This window comes from Gadus macrocephalus, chromosome 4 (genome assembly GCF_031168955.1).
Source record: "Gadus macrocephalus chromosome 4, ASM3116895v1".
In the NCBI taxonomy this organism is placed as follows: domain Eukaryota; kingdom Metazoa; phylum Chordata; class Actinopteri; order Gadiformes; family Gadidae; genus Gadus; species Gadus macrocephalus.
Window position 1 is genome coordinate 1,386,578 of NC_082385.1, and position 19,966 is coordinate 1,406,543.

The following is a 19,966-nucleotide window of genomic DNA, read 5'->3' on the forward strand; positions in this document are numbered from 1 at the left end:
CGTATTGTTCGTTTGGTGATGTATAGGGACCGCACGGCTGGTGATTCATCTCTTGGTCCCCATAAACAACATTCTGTGTGTGAAGTTGGTTAAAGCATGAGGTTTTGAGGTGTGTGTGTGTGTGTGTGTGTGTGTGTGTGTGTGTGTGTGTGTGTGTGTGTGTGTGTGTGTGTGTGTGTGTGTGTGTGTGTGTGTGTGTACGTCTGCGTGTGTGTGTGTGTGTGCGTGTGTGTGTGTGTGTGTGCATCAGTATGGGTGTGTGCTCGTGGGTTTTTTGTGTGTGTGTATGTGCCTGTATCTGCTTCTGTATGTGTGTTTGTGCATGCGTATTTGTATGTGTCCGTGTGTACTTCTGTATGCGTGTGTGTGTGTATGTGCGTCTGTATGTGTGTGTCTGTGTCCGTATGTGTGCCTGTGTGCTTCTGTGTGCTTCTGTGTGTGTGTGTGTGTGGTGTGTGTGTGTGTGTGCGTGTGTGTGTGTGCGTGTGTGTGTGTGTGTGTGTGTGTTGTTGGGTGATATATGAGGACAATAAGACATGGCTGGTGATTCAACATGGGTTCCCGCCCGGAGCACTGATTTACGGCGGGAGCCCAGCAGCTGTGTGTGTTCCCCGACCCAAACACGCACATCTCCCATAATGCCTCTGGATGGAAACACTCTCTACCTCATGGCTATAGGGACAGCAGCGAGTGACAAAGTACCAGGAGGGAGAGGGGAGGGAGAGAGAGAGAGAGAGAGAGAGAGAGAGAGAGAGAGAGAGAGAGAGAGAATGGTAGAGAGAGGTAGAAGGTAACCAGAAAGACAAGAGACAATGAGATTTATAACAGTAAATAACCTTATTAAATTAATACAGCAGGTTCTGAATTTCCTGCATTCTCTTCCTCAAATGCATACCCGCCGCATTAGCCCCCACCCCACCCTCGTCTTGCTTCCTTGGTCCGACCAATCTTCGGGTGATTTAGGAAAGAAGTGGGCGTGGTCTTGATTGGACCCGACTGTATTCAAATTATTTGAACCATGCCCCAATCGGGTTGTCACATTCAGCTGATACCTCGACACCAGCCAAGGTATCCCTCTACCACGTATTCCGTCAATTAAATATAATGCCCCCCTTAAACGACTCAGATATCCGAGTTGAAGGTCAGCATGGGAATGCGCAGGCCCCTTCTCGCACAGGTAACGGTGCAGGGTAAACACAGGTGTCGCGCTTCACACTAATTATGGGTGTGGGCGGGGGCTAGCAGACTCGACGAGCGGAGAGTCTGCTCCGAGTGCCCCCTGGTGCGCGTCAACGGAGCGCGTCCTTAATTAGAGTAATGAGAGACACCTGTGTTTGTCCTACGGGGACGCCTCCGGAGAAGACTTGGGGGCGCTCATGTCTACCTCCGTCATGGAGCTGAAGCGGTAAAAAAAACACGCTGTGCTTTGCGTAACCGAAAACCAAAATAGGCGCAAGGATTGAGGATTTAATCTGTCATTCCAGCACTGAAATTAATCTCAATTTAATCACAATGATTTGGCCGTTTGCTAGTTGGCCTGCGTTTAGGTTTCAAAAGGCAGTTGGCAGGGTGTTTGGGGGTGAAAATAAAAAGTGACAGTCCGTAATTAGAAATAAATGGCTATTAACCACCAACATGTCAAAACACACCACAGGTCGTCGTTCATTTCAATTTAAAATAACCCTCTAATGACCGAAACAATATTGGGTCAATATCCCTTTGAACAAGACACTCTGCCAATGGTAACTAATAGCATCTTTCAGAGCCAGACTACAATCACTCAAGGCATACGTGCGTTGTGTACTAAAAAAGAAAGTACGTTCCTTCCCTAATGAGTAAAATGGATGAAGAACAGACAGGACATCGCTTCCTCCTGCACGGGGCGTTGAGGATCTGTCAACAGCAGAGCAAGAAGAGTAGCAATCTGTCGAAGGAAACCAACAAGATCCTGCCCCAAACAGGCCACAGTGAGACATTATTCTCATGAAAATGGTCTCTCTCTCTCTCTCTCTCCTCTCTCTCTCTCTCTCGTCTCTCCTCTCTCTCTCTCTCTCTCTCTCTCTCTCTCCTCTCTCTCTCTCTCTCTCTCTCTCTCTTTCTCTCTCTCTCCCCCTCCCTCCCGCTCTCTCTCTCTCTGTGTTGCATTTGACGGTCATCCATCTAATGAGATGGACCAGATAACGGTCAATATTAATTTAAATTTGAATAATATTCAGTGTATAACGAATCAGAAGTTTTGCCGGCGACCCTGTTTAAAATGTTAATTATTCATTTGCAAACTGCAGAACATAGTCCACACATTGGGAACATGGACCTATAGGAAGGACATTATAGGTCCTCACTGTAACTGCTTCCTGTCTTTTTCTCATTTCAACGGTAGGTCTACTCTCAGTTTTTGTGTCAAACGTCGCCATCTAGAGGACAAACAGCATTCAACACGTCTCCATATTGGACGGGTATGACATTATTCCGAAAACAAAGGCTTTAAAAGGACCTGAAACAACATTGTTATCCACCATTGTTATCCACAAAGTTGCACATTAAGAGCTCGATGAAACATTACTATATGGTTATGTTTTAAATGTAATCGTTCAGTACAGCCTATTTGTTACGCGTGAAGGTATTCCGTGTATTCTGTGCATGTTTGTTTTGCAGGCTATCGGGAAAGGCATTTGCGGAGCCACTCCCATGCGTGGTGTAATAAAATAATAAATATTATCAGGTCTATGTATTTATCCGGTCTGATAGGCCTTGGTGTAGACTGTCAAAGTCCTCCAGTGACTGGTCCACATTCCCACAGTGAATGTTTCACCTTGTAAAAGCGTCTGCAGAATGAGTGACGATGTAATATCAACTGATCAATGTCCCATCACTCCTCACTATACGGCTCTACCCTGGTGTGTGGCGGGAGCTCTGATGGGCATTACATTGAGATCTAAAGCGGATCAGACCAACCATCAAGGCTTTATTCTAATCGACATATATCTGTCATACATAAATAATCCACGGGATAATCCTGACAAAGACAGTCATGGTGACCGGTAATATATAGAGAATAGGGAAAAAGTGTAGTTATACAGGCCAGTAGGGGGCAGTGTTGTAGCCTATCCATTTGTTGGAAATGAGAGAAAACCCCATTCCAATAATAGTCATAGTCTCACAAATCAGAGTTTGCGATGGGCATAATAAAACTGCTGGATCCGAGATAACAACCGTCAAATTCCTTTGCATCTCTGTCGATTACCATTTAATTTACATTCTTCATTTAAACGTTATGCCTTCATTAAGTTAATGTCTCAATAAAAATACATATAAAAGCTACTTCAGGAGAGGGAATTCGAAAGGCCTAATGTAGGCCGAAGTGTGAAGGAGACATTGACTGACAACACGTTCAAAATGGACTCAACCTCACATACACCAGAGATTGAAAAACAAAACAATAAAAAAGAAGAAGAGAAGGCCTGTCTTGTTTTGAATTAAATTTGAATAAAGCCAAATAGATGTTTGCATATTTGGCGTGTCTATGATGCCATTAATTGTTGTCTGTGTGTGTGTGTGTGTGTGTGTGTGTGTGTGTGTGTGTGTGTGTGTGTGTGTGTGTGTGTGTATGCATGTGTGCCCGCGCGCGTGTGTGTGTGCGCGCGCGTGCGTGTGCGTTGTCTGTGTGTGTTGATATTATGTGTAGTAGTAGCCTGTAGTTGTTGCAGCAAGAGTCAAATGATTAGTCATTGCAGGCTTACAAATAAACATTTTTATAATGTCAACTGAATATGTAATATATATATATATATGCATATATATAGGCTAGAGATAGATAGATTTACTGACTGACTGAAAGGTAGGCCGATATCTACTAATCAATCTTGAACACTGTAATTCAAGCAATAACGTTATTCTTTACAACGGTATCCTGGCCCGGGCCGCGGTTCTCATGAGTCCAAAGTGCGCTCTGCTGAAACGTGATAATCTCGCGCCCGATCGTAATTCCTTTCTTTATTTCATTGAAAGGGGGCGTGGCCATCACGGTGAGGGCTGTCCGTCCTTTCTTTTCTTTCTACCCCGGCGTTTACTATAGCTGAGAGAGTGCTATGGATCTGTGGGATGGAATAATGCGGCTAACCACTAGCGTGGAGCGCTGGCTAAGCAGGATCCCACACACGGTTATCCTCTGAGAGGTTCTGGGGGTGAGGGTTAGGGCACTGAGGACTGGAAACTGAACTGGGGAAGACTGGCGTGGATTAAACGAGCCCACAGGGCACACAACATACAGGATAGATCCGCTCACTAGGAGGGGGGGGATTCGATGAATCGTTCAAATAGGCTAATGAAAGTAAAAACAAGTATATTGCTTATTAATTGAATGCATAATGTTCAATTTATAACTCCCTTTCAGATAGGATAACGCTTTTGTTGAAAAAAATGGATCCCATCAGGCAAAAAAAACATAAGCAAAAAAAATTATCCAATATTTTTCATCCAAATAATAAATAACGGTATCTGATTCCATCAGAGTAAGATCCATGCAGGTCAGTCGGGCGCCGGTCCGTGTTTTGGAAACACCGGCGAGAGGCCCTCAAAGCGTCCGCTGGCAGCAGATTGAGAGCACTCTGGCCCCCGCGCTGCTGGGCGTCGTTCCACCGGGCCTCTAATCGTGTGGGTTGTGGCCCCGTTGCTGTTCTTCCACCATGTCATTTTCCCCCACTGACTCCGCGGCAGGACATGCGGTTAAACAGCACATCCACCCATGCAGTCCTAGCAGACGTGCACGCACACACACATTGCCGCACGCACACACGTGCACAATCTCAGACATAGCGGTAGTTTGGAGGACAGTAGGCTCTGTGGGCTCACTTTAAGTTCAAATTGTCATCATTTTAAATGTTTACACAGGAAATTCCCCCATTTAGTGCAACCACACACACACAAGTACACTTACGCACGCAGACTGTTCGTGCGTGCGTGCGTGTGTGTGTGTGTGTGTGTGTGTGTGTGTGTGTGTGTGTGTGTGTGTGTGTGTGTGTGTGTGTGTGTGTGTGTGTGTGTGTGTGTGTGTGTGTGTGTGTGTGTGTGTGAGTGTCTTTTTGGCCCTGGTTAGATTGGGTGGAGTTCTCCACCACTCCCTATATTTACAAAATGTCTCTTTAAACCGTGATGACTACAGCATGTGTTCGCGCTGGGATTCTGGAGCCATGCAGTACGTGGACCAAAGAGGCACACACACATCAAGGCTTTATCAAAAGGGTCTGTCTTAATAATAGGTATTATTCTATTCTATTAATAGAGCACCTCAGCTCATCTGTGTGTTGGAGGCTAAATAAAAACGATGGCCTCATTTTCTAAATATAATTAGATTAATCATACAGTCATGTTAATCGCGATTTATTGAACTCAATAAAACGGAAAGATACTACCCCACATGACCAAAACTATTTTTTTGTCATTTGGATGGAGGCAGCGGATGATAAAAAAAAGAAAGAAAACGCAGTGAATGAAATGTCTCAATCACGGCGTGACGTCACGCCAGGGGAAGGCTGTCTGCTGTAGTTCGGTTCCGTCTTCTCTTCGTTCGTCTGCTCCTGTCTTCCCCCTCCTCTCTCCGGCGGCTCTGCGAGATCACACGACGAACATGTCCCATCAAACTGGCATTCAAGGTAAAGCCCCGATTCATTTGTTTGGAAATGTGAGGAGATGTTTGGATGATGCTGTCTGCAGAAAAAAAAAAAAAATGTATCCCCGACAACAACACGAAGAACGTCATGTCGAGTTGAGCAGTGGTACTGAAACCTGTTGTTTTGGGTTTTAGTCCCATCCGATATCAAAAAAATGACAACACGTCTTTATTCGCCCACCGATGTGGTTGACTCTTCCCAGGGCGCGTATGAGACTGAGGGGAACAATGCGTGACAAGTGCATCCGCGATGCGTCCGGGACGAATATGGTCATCGCGTAGTTATTGCGCGCAGTGTGTGTGTCAAAACACTTGAAGTTGCGATGTCTGTCCTAGACACGATCATCCATCACGCTGTTTATGTATCCATCATATTTCATGTTATTAGGCCGCGGAGCGATTGCAGCCTACGTATTTTTTAGGACAACCATGATGATGATGATGATGCGTCTGTGAAATCAATGTTTATGTAACAACGTGTCTGTTATGCTCGGGTCACCTATTTTGCGCCAGGGATTCACCGATCCAGAGAGACAGGGGTGTGTGTGTGTGTGTGTGTCAGTGTGTGTGTGTGTGTGTGTGTGTGTGTGTGTGTGTGTGTGTGTGTGTGTGTGTATGTATGGGGTGGGGGAAGGGGGATATTTGACCAAGAGCAGTATTTTACTAGTTGGGTAACCGTTCATCTGCATTTTGTAAAGTGGACAATAGGATAATAACACATCACTGTCAGTTAATATTTGTGATAAGACTAGTTAGACTCAGAAAAGATGGGGTTTGCTCGTTCGCCTTTTAAAAAAAAAAATCTTTCTGAATTAAATATTAACGTTGAAGTGTTCGTCTGTCTGTCCTTCCAGCTACAGAGGAGGTGCTGGATGTCTTCAGCAAGGCACGGAATGGCTCCTACCGCCTCATCAAGGTGGTGATCGCCGGGGGTAAGAGATGCCTTTCACGTCCACATCACTCAACACACACCGACAACCATCGCTAGACACCGGCTAGACATAGCCTGGCCGGCCTGACCGATCTCAGCAATGGTTTCTGGATCCTTCTATAGGACTGATATACTGGAAAGACTGAGCCTGAGGCCGGCCTTGTAATAAAGCTGGGATCCTGCGATGATGAGAAGCACTTGTGGGTGGATAGTCCCATGGTGAGGGACACCCGACTCCTGAACGTGGAGGCTCTTGGTTCCAGCCCCAACGTCGACAGTACGCATGATGAAGAGGCCTTGATCCCTCGTTGATGACGTGTCTCTCCTAGCAAAGGTTTGAATCGCCGTGGATTAAACGCAGGAGGAGCCAAGGAGTGAGGTGTCTGAAATCCTCAAGGCTAGGCTAGGTGTGTCATGAAATCGGTTGAAAGTTGATCCATGTTCCCGGCGCGGGCTGCAGCAACGATACTCGGCAATTCGGACATGTATGGACAAATACTGCACTTGCCTGTCAGACCTTTGACAAGCCTCAATGTAGGAGACGTTCTTTGGACAATGGCCTGTATGTTAAATATTAACAATGTAATATTAATAATATTAAAAAGTGAAATATTAATAACATGGCTGCAAACATTTCCTGGTTAAAACGTGCTCATGTGCTTTCTTCATCGTCGCTCCCAAAACGTTAAGTAGGGACACCTTAAAGTCGGATTCTGGCTGTGGGTCGCAGCCGTCATAGTTGTTTAAATACAGAAGCCGCGGTGGTGGCTTCTGTATGGTGGACCGAGAGAGGCCTGTCGATCCACTCCAACCAACCACACAGGGAGCGACCTGGAACAGTTGTAGTCCAAAGGTCTTGGTCCCGGGTGGCCGACGCCGGGTACAGACAGCTTTAAAGGTGCATCCTAATGGTGGCTCACTGCTGAGTCTGTCTGGCCAGAGGCTGATGGAGTGGGCAGAGACTCCAGGTCAATAATACATTTTCCACATTAGGCGCTCTCTAACTCGGTCTGAATGCGTGCATTGTGGCGGATACCGGTTCCACGCGGTGAAGGCTGTTGTTGTCTTATTTGATTGAGGCCGCTAGGAAAACCGTGTGTGTATTTAAGGGCGTGTCTGACAATGATTGACAGGTTGCGCGGCTTTTCCCTCTCTCTGACCGTTGGCTCCGCCCGCGATGACACGGAGCGGGCGAAGCGCTGCACGGGTTCGCCAAACGTCACAAGAGTTTTTGTGCTCTCCAGAATAGCGGCGAGCATAAAGACCGAACTTGCTTCAAAAAGGTTTCCTCGGAAGAAGCCGCGGTTCCCGGTCTTCTCTGGTCAGCGGCCCTCTCTGATTTCCGTAGCAACCGGCCAAGCAATCATTGATCTGTGATTGGCTCAGTGTATCAATCCGCCGTTCAATATCAGGTTTCCCCTCAATGTGCGTAACAAGATCCATCGAAGACTAGAAACGAGTGAAACGCAAACACCACCCCCCAAGCCTGACCCCCTTCCCCTGCCTCCATCAACACCACCCACCTCGGGCGACGTGTGGCTCAGGAGGTAGAGCGGGTTTGGTTGGTAACCGGAAGGTTGCCGGTTCGATCCCCCGGCTCCTCCTAGCCGAGCGTCGAGGTGTCCCCGAGCGAGACGCCTCACCCTGACTGCTCCCGACGAGCCGGCTGTCGCCCCGCGTGGCTGACGCCGCCGTCGGTGTGTGAACGTGTGCATGAACGGGGGAAGGTTAGGCAGTGTTGTAAAGAGCTTTGAGTGGCCACTGGTTAGCAAAGCGCTGAATAAACGCAGTCCATTTACCATTTACCACCAAAACACCTCCCCTCCCGACGGCGTTTCTCCCCTGCTGTTTGTCTGAACCCTGTGCGTGTGTGTGTGTGTGTGTGTGTGTGTGCGTGCGTCTGTGTGCGTGTGTGTGTGTGTGTGTGTGCGTGCGTGCCACCATGTGACCCTCCAGAAAAGCTGGTGTTGGGGGAGACACGGCTGGTGTGTAAGCGGTTCGACCAGGAGTACGACGCCTACGTGCTGCCCCTGCTGGACGAGGGCATGCCCTGCTACCTTCTGTACCGCCTGGACACCACCAACACCCAGGGCTACGAGTGGCTGTTCCTGGCCTGGTCCCCGGAGGGCTCCCCTGTGAGTGCAACACAACGCAACGCAACGCAACGTAACACAACACAACACACTCTGACACACTGTTCACACCAGAGGCCCGGCAAAGGGGGGGCCGGCGGACATTTGGAATTTCTTTGGGGGCTCGTCATTGGAATTATTGTGATTATGTAACGGAGGATGATGTTGTTGCTGGATTTAGTTGAGCCATGGCTTTAGCCCGGTGCGTTAGCCAAAGTGTTCCGGCGTCCTTACTCGAGGTCTGTCCACCTCTCGATCTGCCGTCCTCTTTTTTTTCCGTTGCGGTCCAGACTTGTTAACGTCACTTTCCCCCCCCCCCCCCCCCTTTTTGTGTCGTGCTGGCTTTTGCGTGGCTCTTGGACTCTTCGTGTTGTGTTTCAGTATGTTTGGATGATCCGCTCTCGTGTTTATGAGGATCCAATGTTTGGCTGGTCTGATAACCAAGCGTTTTGGCCTCGTGTGCTCTTTTGCAACCACAGTCTTAAATTACTGGAATTTTATAGTGCTTCCACTATTCCTGCAGTCTAGCAGTAGTAAAAAATAAAGCCCAGTTTTTGGGCAGTGTTTTTCCGATCCAAACTGGGCTTTTATTTTTATTGCAGAACGATGTAACACACACGGAATGCAAATGGTTATCTCAGCCACGTTTTTTGGGGAAGATGCAAACTGAACGCCGCGATAAGTCAGGTCGAGGGTGGAGGAGATCAGGTTGCGTCAGCTAGAGAGGGCCCTGAGGGTAGCTGGCGTTGCACTGACGAGGTAACGTTCTGGTTAATATGCCTGTAGTATGTACAGTTAACCCAGTACAACCAGTTAACCGTGTCTCCAGTTCAGAACACACTACAGAACTTGCCTGCAGTGTGTACTGTTTGCACCATGGGACCGTACTGGGTTGAAGGCACACACACGTTCATGTTTTGGTATGATTCAGCAACCTTTTTAATCCGGTTATTACAGCATGTTCAAGCTTGTGAATACATGAGGTGTACATGACGTGAGAGCAAACTGTCTGGACAGTGTCTCGCAGAGAGCGAATGGGGAACCTTCTGTCTGCGTGTATTTATGTACGTGGCAAAGCCGAAAAAATAACGCTTTCTACATAACGACCTGCATTGCACAACTCTCTCCTCTTCAACAAACAAAAAGCAGTGTTTTGCTATGGCTACCGTGATGCAACAAAAAAGCAAACGTGGCTTCACTTTAAACGACTTGCTGAAATGCTTTCAGTGTGAACTGAATGTTTTCCCATTAGTTATGTATGACAAACACACACACACACACACACACACACACACACACACACACACACACACACACACACACACACACACACACACACACACACACACACACACACACACACACACACACACACACACACACACACACACACACACGTGGGAACACCTCTGCCTGTTAGGTTGACACCCCCACTTGTGATGTCAGAAGAGGTTGATTTTCAAAACTGCTTTTAACGGCTAATCACACTCACAGCTGGTGGTATGATATGTCACCTTTAATAACCATCAGTAAATCATAATAAACCATCTGTAATCGAGAGAGAGAGAGAGAGAGAGAGAGAGAGAGAGAGAGAGAGAGAGAGAGAGAGAGAGAGAGAGAGAGAGAGAGAGAGAGAGAGAGAGAGAGAGAGAGAGAGAGAGAGAGAGAGAGAGAGAGAGAGAGAGAGAGAATCATTACCAAATTAAGTCTTTTTATTCAATCTTTATTAGTGGTGTTGTGCTGTCTTGTTCTGTGTGTGCTTACGACATTGTGAAGCGACCTTGAGTATGAGAAAGGCGCTATCTAAAATAAAGGTATCATTATCATTATTATTAACCCTGCGTTGGTGTCCTCTAGGTGCGTCAGAAGATGCTCTACGCCGCGACGCGAGCCACGGTGAAGAAGGAGTTTGGCGGAGCTCACATCAAGGAGGAGATCTTCGGCACGGCCCTCGTGAGTTTGAAGATCGGGAACGGGAACATGAACATGCTACGGTTCATATTCGTGTTTGTGTGTGCGTGTGCGTGTGTGTGTGTGTGTGTGTGTGTGTGTGTGTGTTGAGTACAAACACCGGGAGCCAACACTGGCCTCGCTGTAACCAGATTAGCGGGGCAGTGGCGTGGCGTGATTCAATTAGCGAATGGAAACCCACTCAACCCTCATTGCAATCAGTTAAGAGTGACCTCCAGCCCCCCCCCCCCCCCGCCGTCCTCTCCCTCCCCAGGACGAGGTGTCTCTCAGCGGGTACCACAAGTACCTGGAGTCCCTGAAGGCCCCGCTGCCGCTGACCGCCGCCGAGAAGGAGCTGAGGCAGATCAAACTGGATGAGGTACGGACGGAAGAACGCATGACGTCCACGGGTGACGGGCTGTCTGTCTGTCTGTCTGTCTGTCTGTCTGTCTGTCTGTCTGTCTGTCTGTCTGTCTGTCTGTCTGTCTGTCTGTCTGTCTCTCTGTCCCTCTGTCTGTCTGTCTGTCTGTCTGTCTGTCTGTCTGTCTGTCTGTCTGTCTGTCTGTCTCTGTCTGTCTGTCTCTCTGTCCCTCTGTCTGTCTGTCTGTCTGTCTGTCTGTCTGTCTGTCTGTCTGTCTGTCTGTCTGTCCCTCTGTTTCTCTGTCTCTATCTCTCTCTGTCTCTCTCTCTCTCTCTCTCTCTCTCTCTCTCTCTCTCTCTCTCTCTCTCTCTCTCTCTCTCTCTCTGTCTCTGTCTCTGTCTCTGTCTCTGTCTCTGTCTCTGTCTCTACCGCTCTCCCGCTCTCTCTGTCAATACAGGTTGAACACCGAGCACTGGTCCGTGCACGCACATAGGGCTGTTGTTTGAGGCCTGACAGACACCGCATCAAAGTCACAATGTGTGAGATAGAGCCCCTCCCAGTTTTCTGAATTCCAAGGACAATGCACAGCCAGTAACCATGTTGTATCCACGGTTACCGACCGGGCAGCTGTGTGACGCAAACTAGCGTAGCTCCTGGTCCTTTGAAGCTACGTGCTGTTTCACACACAGCCACCTTTATGTTTGCACGCTTGGGAATCTCTTTTAAACCTGCAAGGTGGACTCTCCCAACAACAACTAAATAAGGATTTGGCATATTTTGCCAAGCCATCCATTAGTCCTGCCCCCCCCCTCACCCCGTACCCCTCCCCCCTACATCGCCCACCCGCCCAGCTCTTTGAGGGACTGATAAATCTACACTAATCTGCATGCTGGGCATAACCAAAGAGGCTTTTGGTTATTTACTACCACTCTCCCATCAAGCACCACTGAATCATTCTCTCTCTCTCTCTCTCTTTCTCTCTCTCTCTCTCTCTCTCTCTCGCTCTCGCTCTCGCTCTCGCTCTCGCTCTCTCTCTCTCTCTCTCTCTCTCTCTCTCTGTCTCTCTCTCTCTCTGTCTCTCTGTCTCTCTTTGTCTCTCTCTGTCTCTCTCTGTCTCTCTCTGTCTCTCTCTCTCTCTCTCTCTCGCTCTCTCTGTAACGTGTTAAGTTGGATTGGTGGAGGAACACATGAACCCCCCCGTTCCCCCTCCCCCCCACCATGTATCATACATATCTACTAATCCATTCTGGGCGCCGCTGTAGCCATGATGTGCCGGACGTTCGTCTGGTGCCATCCAACTGCTCTGGTGCTGATGGTGCATGTTGTCATGGTAACAAACAGCTGGGATGGAGCTAATCCATACCGTGGTCCTCATCGACATGTTTGGGAGTACAGTGGATTGAGTGGATGTTAATGGATTGAACGTTTTTATTGATTCGGTCATTTATGGAGGAAAAAAATACAAAACATCACTTCATTATTAAGAAGTCTATTGTAATTGCCCTTTGCTTTAATTGGATGAATAATAAGGGAACCTTTTTTGCAGATGTTCTTTCTTTTCAAATGAATGTCATCGTGACATTCATTTGAAGAACTAACTATCACGACTCCTGCTTGACATTCATGTAATTCTTATTTACTATTCTGTACCGTGGAGTCTGCGCTGCATTGTGTAAGAATTACACTCTGCTGCGACACATACAAATACTTTAAGTAATATATATTTTATAATATATCTCCTATTTTTTTAATCTATATTGACAATAAACATCTTAAATCTTAAAACTGATCCAAGTAGTATTACAAGCTCCCGATCTTCTTCAGCTCAAAATAAACAAACTCAAACACATTCCCCCGTCCTGATTAAGATAACACCACTCCAGCCTATCAGCCCTGCAGTGTGGAGCCCAGAGTCCACCAACAGGAGCTTAGAGCCAGATAACTCAGACATGTACTTCCACCAAACATGGGGAAGAAATGCTGTTACTGTCAACAGAGCCGTCCTGAGCGGCGAGTTGGCCAGAAGGCCTCTCAATGTTCCTTCACGCAGCGCCGTGTGCCTGGTTACGTAAGCCGACTGTGCTGCAGTAATGTGGAGTTATATTAAGAAGTGACGGGAGACTTTAAATGGCATTTTTAAGGTAAACTAGCAGCAAAGACAAACTGCAGTGACGACAGTGCCACGGTGTTAGTTTGATACGTTGAATTGTTTTATTGTCAATTTGGTTTGAATACGTGGCTCATAATCTCATAAAAACATTATGGTGACATGATAGCTCGTAGTAGATTTGACCAAATCAGAATAGAGGTTGTTTGCGCGGCTGGTTGATTTGCGTTCGGTGTTTGATTACCCTTTGAATAAATCAGTGGTAGCGTGTGGACCCCGCTGTCCGCTTCAAGAGACAGAATAAAAGTATATCGAGTTGTAGCATGCTGACCTTACCTCGCTGTCATAAAGACAGCTAGACTATTATGCAAACCTCTCACAGCAATGCAAATGGGCACTTCCTCAATTTTCCATGGCATACACGAACCAGTGTGTCCTCTCTCTGTCTCTCTCTTTCTCTCTCTCGCTCCCTCTCTCCCCCATCTGTTCTCTCTCTCTCTCTCTCGCTCTGTCGTTCTCGCCCCCCTCTTTTCTCTCGCTCTCTCTCGCTCTCCCCCCCATATTTTCTCTCTCTCCCACCCCTCTCTTATCGCTCTCCAAATCTCTTCCCGTCTCTCTCTCTCTCTCTCTCTCTCTCTCTCTCTCTCTCTCCCTCTCCCTCTCTCTCTCTCTCTCTCTCTCTCTCCCTCTCTCTCTCTCCCCCTCCCCCTCTCCCTCTCTCTCGCCCTCCTGTTCTCTCCCACAGCCAGCAGACACTATTACCAGATGAGTACATCTCATGAATTCAGACATTATAGAGCATTGCGATCAGGGCATCATTCACTAGGCCGTCCTACAGTGCAGACAGACTGCGGACACACGGGAATCCAACCCAAAAGCACCCGACGCACCCCCTTCAAACCGCCCTGACCCCCAGATCACCCCGTTTCCTCGACCTCTCCGCTGGTCCACCTTCATCGTCCTCCCCCCTTGTCGTTCCCCCGCCCAGGTGCAGAGCGACACGGGAATGGACACCAAGAAGTCCACCCTGACGGGCGTGGCCCTGCCCCTGCAGGCCGACGCCCTCCAGGCCATGAGGCAGTTCGCCATGAAGAAGCTCACCTATGTACAGCTGGTGAGTTAGACCCCGCCCACGCAACCCGAGGCCACGCCCACACCACCACAGACCACACGTTTAAAAGAGGGCTTGTTTATAAAGGTGGCCATTCTGTGCCCGTACACGTGGGAGGGTCCACCCAGAGGTTTGTATACAGGAGGACGTTTGAAGAGGGGACTCCACCCTAGAGACTTTTGTGGAGGTTTCCTCTCGTGTGAATGTTTTATAAGCCCTTCGCTGAGCTTTTGGTTTTAATTGAAAATCTGTGTCATTAAAAAAAACGATTAACGTTAATTACAAATTTCACATGCCTCCTTTTCGATCCAATGCCTAATTTATACTTCATAGTATATGAATAGGATTAATTAAGCGTTAATGATTCATTCAATGCTGTTGTTATGCTTTAGTTTTACCCATATTTTTGCTGATTCAACCACTTTAAATCCGATATATATTTTACTTAGAAATGATCATTTCAATGTTCCTGTGTAAACCGTTTCAAAAGGTCTATCGTGGCCTCATCCTAGCCGAACATCATGTAGTGTGGACACATTGCGGTGCTTGTAAGTCGCACGTGGAGAATGTTCCCTGTCTTCGGAGGGAGGCCGGCTCCTTTCATGTGGTTCAGTGGAGGCTGTACTCTTTAAAGCTCCAGTGGGACTGTCTGTGCAGCCACACAGTTTATGTCCACACTTCCGAGGAGGCCTCCAGACAGTGAGCCAGACGTATGGAGCCTAAATATAGCCCAGGCGCTCCTCGTGGCCCATTGGACAGGAGGGCAAGGGGGCGGGGCTTAGGGTAGAATGCGTTAAATATGTCAGTTTGAATATAATCATCATAATATAATTGTGGGTATTAGATTTCTTAAACAGGAAGAGGTTCACTGATGGAAAATGTCTGAATATAATTAGAGAGTAGAGTGAGTGTCAATCAATTTGACAATGACAGAGTCTCATTAAATCACATGAGATCACGGGATTATTTCACGTTTAAGATAAGAGTCAAATCAAGTCAACTTTATTCATATAGTGTTTTTCATACTCAAGGCAGACTCAATGTGCATCACATAAAAACATGTCGTACAATAAAATAAAACGAGAAAGAGTGCATAATATGCATTTAACAACTGGATTTAAAACAATCCTTAAAAGGCACAGAGGTGCGATGTAGTTAATTTTCAATAAAAACGATCTGGTTGAGGAAACTCCCATGCAAATTACTGCAGGCTCTGAGAGTCTGACCTGACAGAAAATACACACACATAAATAAACACACACATTGACAGCATGAACATAATCATAAAGAAAAATGATAAAACAGCCAGGCTATTACACATGAGCAATTCTTTTTAATAACAAAAACAACAGAAAAGTGATCTGATGACGAACGGCGTCTTCCCCCCCAACAGGAGATCGACTTCCGGAACGAGTCCATCAAGCTGTCCAGCACCGCGCCCACGGAGCTGAAGGACCTGCCGAGTCGAATCCCCAAGGAGGCCGCGCGCTACCACTTCTTCCTGTACCGGCACAACCACGACGGGAGCTACCTGGAGTCCCCAGGTAGGGCCCACACACACGACCCAGGGCTAGCTGGAGTCTCCAGGTAGGGCCCACACACACACGACCCAAGGCTACCTGGAGTCCCCAGGTAGGGACTCCAGGTTCGTCACCGAATGAGCCAACCGCTTTTCAACTGAAAAGTACTCATTTTATCGTCGGTTAAAGTTAATAACCGTGATAACCTTTGTTTATTTAGTTTTTGTGAATAAGGATTTGATGTCACAAATATATCTTCTAACAACTAATGCTTATCACAGATTAGCACAATCAGCCTTGCACGACCTTACCAACCATCAAGATTTTAAATGACTCGAATAAATGGAGAAACTGAAATCGATTGCCCTCAAAAAGACAAACCTATATACGGCCAGTGCAATGGAAGTCCAGTAGTCGTCCAAAGCAGTAGAAGAACAGACAAGGGGTGGGACAGCACAGGGCTGCTACCTCGATGTCTGCAGGCTGTATGTACATGAGGCCGTACAATACATCAAATGCCTCCCATTCAGTCTGATCCCTCAATAATACATATACTACATAGTTTGTTAAAAAACTATTGTTCATTTTGAGTACGTGAATGACGTCGGGAGTAATCCTGGTGAAGCACGATGTAGGGCTGTGGTTTGTGTCGTGTTCCTGCCCGCTGTGGAAGTGGGGTTTGATCTTTTTTTAAAGCCATGTTTGATCAACTGATATCGCCCTCACAAAGAAAACTGTCAGGATCACTTTAGTTATTGACGTGTGTGTGTGTGTGTGTATGTGTGTGTGTGTGTGTGTGTGTGTGTGTGTGTGTGTGTGTGTGTGTGTGTGTGTGTGTGTGTGTGTGTGTGTGTGTGTGTGTGTGTGTGTGTGTGTGTGTGTGTGTGTGTGTTGCAGTATTCATCTACTCCATGCCAGGGTACAAGTGCAGCATCAGAGATAGGATGCTGTACTCCAGCTGCAAGAATAATCTACTGGAAATGGTTGAGAACAATCTGCAGATCCACATAGCCAAAAAGGTGAGACAGACAGACAGACAGACACACACACACACACACACACACACACACACACACACACACACACACACACACACACACACACACACACACACACACACACACACACACACACACACACACACACACACACACACACTTGAAATTATGAATCCTCTCGAGAACGCAGCCCACATTGTCCTATTAGCAGAACTTCAAGTGAGATTGAGCACACACTCTTTCACTCTCTCCCTCTCGCTCTCTCCCTCTCCCTCTCCCTCTCCCTCTCCCTCTCCCTCTCCCTCTCGCTCTCTCTCTCTCTCTCTCATTCTCTCACTCCCTGTCTTGCTTCTTTATTTTTTTCAAACACGCATCCAAACAAGCCGGTTCACAGCGTTATGGTGACGGCATTAAGGGATAATGGTTCCATTGCCCTTTAGTAAGCTCTTCCACTGGTAAATCAATAGTGCCGTAACTATGTCAGGACGCCCTGGTTCCACCGTTTCCCTTTCAAAACCTACGGCTGAAAACCATGAGGCTTTGAACCGTAGGAATAACACAAAGTATAATGCATCGATCAATCAATACATTTCTTTCCCTTAGATGCTACCGTTTTGCTACACATTCTGAAATCAGACATATTTTGGTATGAGATTTAGTATGAGATTTTACGCGTTCGTATTTAAATAAACACGAATCTTACTGATCTCCAGTCAGTAACAGTAACAAATCCCTCCCCTAAAAAAAGTATATGATTAATCGTTAAAAGCCCTAATTGTTACAACTTCTCTAACTAAGTACCCACTTCGCCTTCACCCGTTCCGCAGATGGAAATCGACAACGGGGACGACCTGAGCGCCGAGTACCTGTACGAGGAGGTGCACCCGCGGCAGCACGCCCACCAGCAGACCTTCGCCAAGCCCCACGGCCCCTCGGGCAAGAAGGGGGGCCGCCGCATCACGCGCCCGCCCGGACACAGGGACCAGGACGACTGATTGGACGACCAAGCGTCCAACGGTGCTGCCCGATTCTACTTCCTGGAACTACCACCCGATCCGCTCCACGGGGAACCTACGTTTACGTTTGTGATGATCTCCCTTTTATTCTTTTTTTTTTTTTTTTTTAAAGAGCAACTACACCCTAGATTTTTTTGTGACTTTGCTGCCACCTTGAGTTTAAAAATCAAAATACATGATATACTGTAAAAAATATATAATTATGGTGTCGTCAAAAATCGTTGTTTTTTTTTATGGTAAACTAAAGTAATTTGTTTGAGTCATTGTTTTATATTTAGGAATCTCAAACAATAAGGGATCGACTTGTTTTAAAGTTTATCCATAGCGTCATTGTTTTAAACGTACAGCGCTCTCCGTACGCCGTAAGCGAAGCTGTGATTTCCCTCTTTGTTCTCTCCATAGATGCTTGAGTGAAAACGTCCACTTCGTTCATGGCGCTCACAAACGTGGTCTAGCCTATAGCCCCGCTGCAACACCCACCGTAGAATCCGAGGTAGTGAACCTGAACTATGCACTCCACCCACACCAACAGCCAAAGCCATACTAACACACGACGCACGCAGAAGCCAACCTGTGAACTTACAACTCGTAGCTCGACGGTGTAGCCATCCTCCTGAGTTACTCTCGTCGCAATAGAAAATAATGTACTGTAAGGAAAGTAAACGAGGAGCCATCACTTCCTTCAAGGCCGTGTACTCTCTACGCTGGATACATGTCAAAACATTAGTCCAAATGTTTTTTGCCACTTACTAGAGTTTTTAGCCGATCCTTTTCCAGGCGCTGCCCGTCCAACCTTTAAACACATCCACATACTGCCATGCGCAGACCAGTTTAGCTGGCTCTGGATCACGACAGATTTACTCCTCGCCCGACCACACAGCCATGCGAGAACATCGTTGTAACATTTATCCACCTGGAAGAGTGTGCTTGAACATCAGTTTGATGGAAGCAAGGCCAAAACGGAGGAGAATGTGAATACTTTCAACTGTACGTTAGTTAGGACATGGCCCAAAAGGGCAGATATTATACAGAACTTTTCCATTCTAGTTTATGGTAGCATATATAAAGACTTTGATTCTTATATGTGGTACAACGTGAAACCTGGTCACATTAACATGAACCCCTTTAGTAATTCAGGGCAGTGGCTTATCAGAGCCGCAGTGACTTTCAGAACCTCCGCCCAAATGTTCCGATAAGGCAACAGCCAATCAGCCTGGAATAAGGTATTGCTTGCTATCCATTATTAAGTGTTTTAATTGTTTTTAAAACAACTCACTGTTCTTTTTATCTCTTTGTGTAATCCGATAAAATCCTGAAGAAACAAACAGTGTCTTTCCATCTACGTTTGGTCCAATATCACATTCAATATTACGAAAGTATGATTTTTTAGGTAAGGTTTTTGGCTGTCCTAATCGAACGACGATTATAACTACTGTTATTTTATCAAACTCCAAACATACGATACCTAAGCATGTAAAATGTGAGCGAAATATGATTGCAACAGCGCATTGTCTGCATTGTTCGTTAGGAGCCAAGACTTGTGTATTATGTGCTTAGATATTGTATACAAAATGTACGGTGAATCTCTTACGACTAAATGTCGGGGCCTTGTAAGTTAGACGGCCGGACCCCTTATTTTCTTTATTTATATGTGCTTCGTGATAACACTTGCTCTAACTTGTTGTGTGACATATTTTTTGTGTCAAAACATGTAAATGGAGATTGGGAATGAACGAGGTGTGGAAGTATATTTATGCAAAAGTCTCTCTCCCAGAATAAAGACTCTTCATTTGCAGGATTTCTTTGTGTTGTGTGTTTCTTGATACCAGATGAACAAAAACTCCTATGTGTATGTGTGTTTGTCAAAAACGTTGACACATATTTTAACTTCTATATAGGAAAATTTTTGATTGATAACATTCCAGTTTGGTATTGGATGGAGATAATTTATCTAGATTACACAGTTCTGCTATCTCAGTGTTCGATGTTTAGTGTCAACACGAGGAACAATGTCCACATTGTGAGGGAGAAACAAGTGCACAATAGGGAACGTGAACTTGTCGTGGCACTGTGTTATAACCATGGACCTATTAAAGAATAACGCCATGGGCAATGCGCCATGTTTAGAAATCGTTGTCGCTGTTGGCCAGTACTATTTTACTGCAATATGAG

At 46.6% G+C, this 19,966-nt stretch overlaps 1 protein-coding gene across 1 annotated transcript; it reads left to right on the forward strand.

Annotated features, from left to right (window-relative positions):
- Positions 1-5,483: 5,483 nt before the first annotated feature.
- Positions 5,484-19,592, forward strand: LOC132455581 (twinfilin-1-like). Its single transcript, XM_060049469.1, has 9 exons — positions 5,484-5,651; positions 6,523-6,600; positions 8,556-8,734; positions 10,589-10,684; positions 10,956-11,060; positions 14,138-14,263; positions 15,654-15,804; positions 16,678-16,799; positions 17,606-19,592. Exons 1-9 carry the CDS (start codon positions 5,489-5,491, stop codon positions 17,771-17,773), a joined length of 1,188 nt encoding a protein of 395 aa, XP_059905452.1. The 5' UTR covers positions 5,484-5,488; the 3' UTR covers positions 17,774-19,592.
- The last annotated feature ends 374 nt before the right edge of the window (positions 19,593-19,966 follow it).

Bases quoted from the DNA above. Each gene is read 5' to 3' on its own strand.
- LOC132455581 (XM_060049469.1), top strand. From the start codon at position 5,489: ATGAAATGTCTCAATCACGGCGTGACGTCACGCCAGGGGAAGGCTGTC. The intron at 8,735-10,588 runs GTGAGTGCAACA...GGTGTCCTCTAG, and splicing joins GGTCCCCGGAGGGCTCCCCT to GTGCGTCAGAAGATGCTCTA. The intron at 16,800-17,605 runs GTGAGACAGACA...CCCGTTCCGCAG, and splicing joins AGATCCACATAGCCAAAAAG to ATGGAAATCGACAACGGGGA.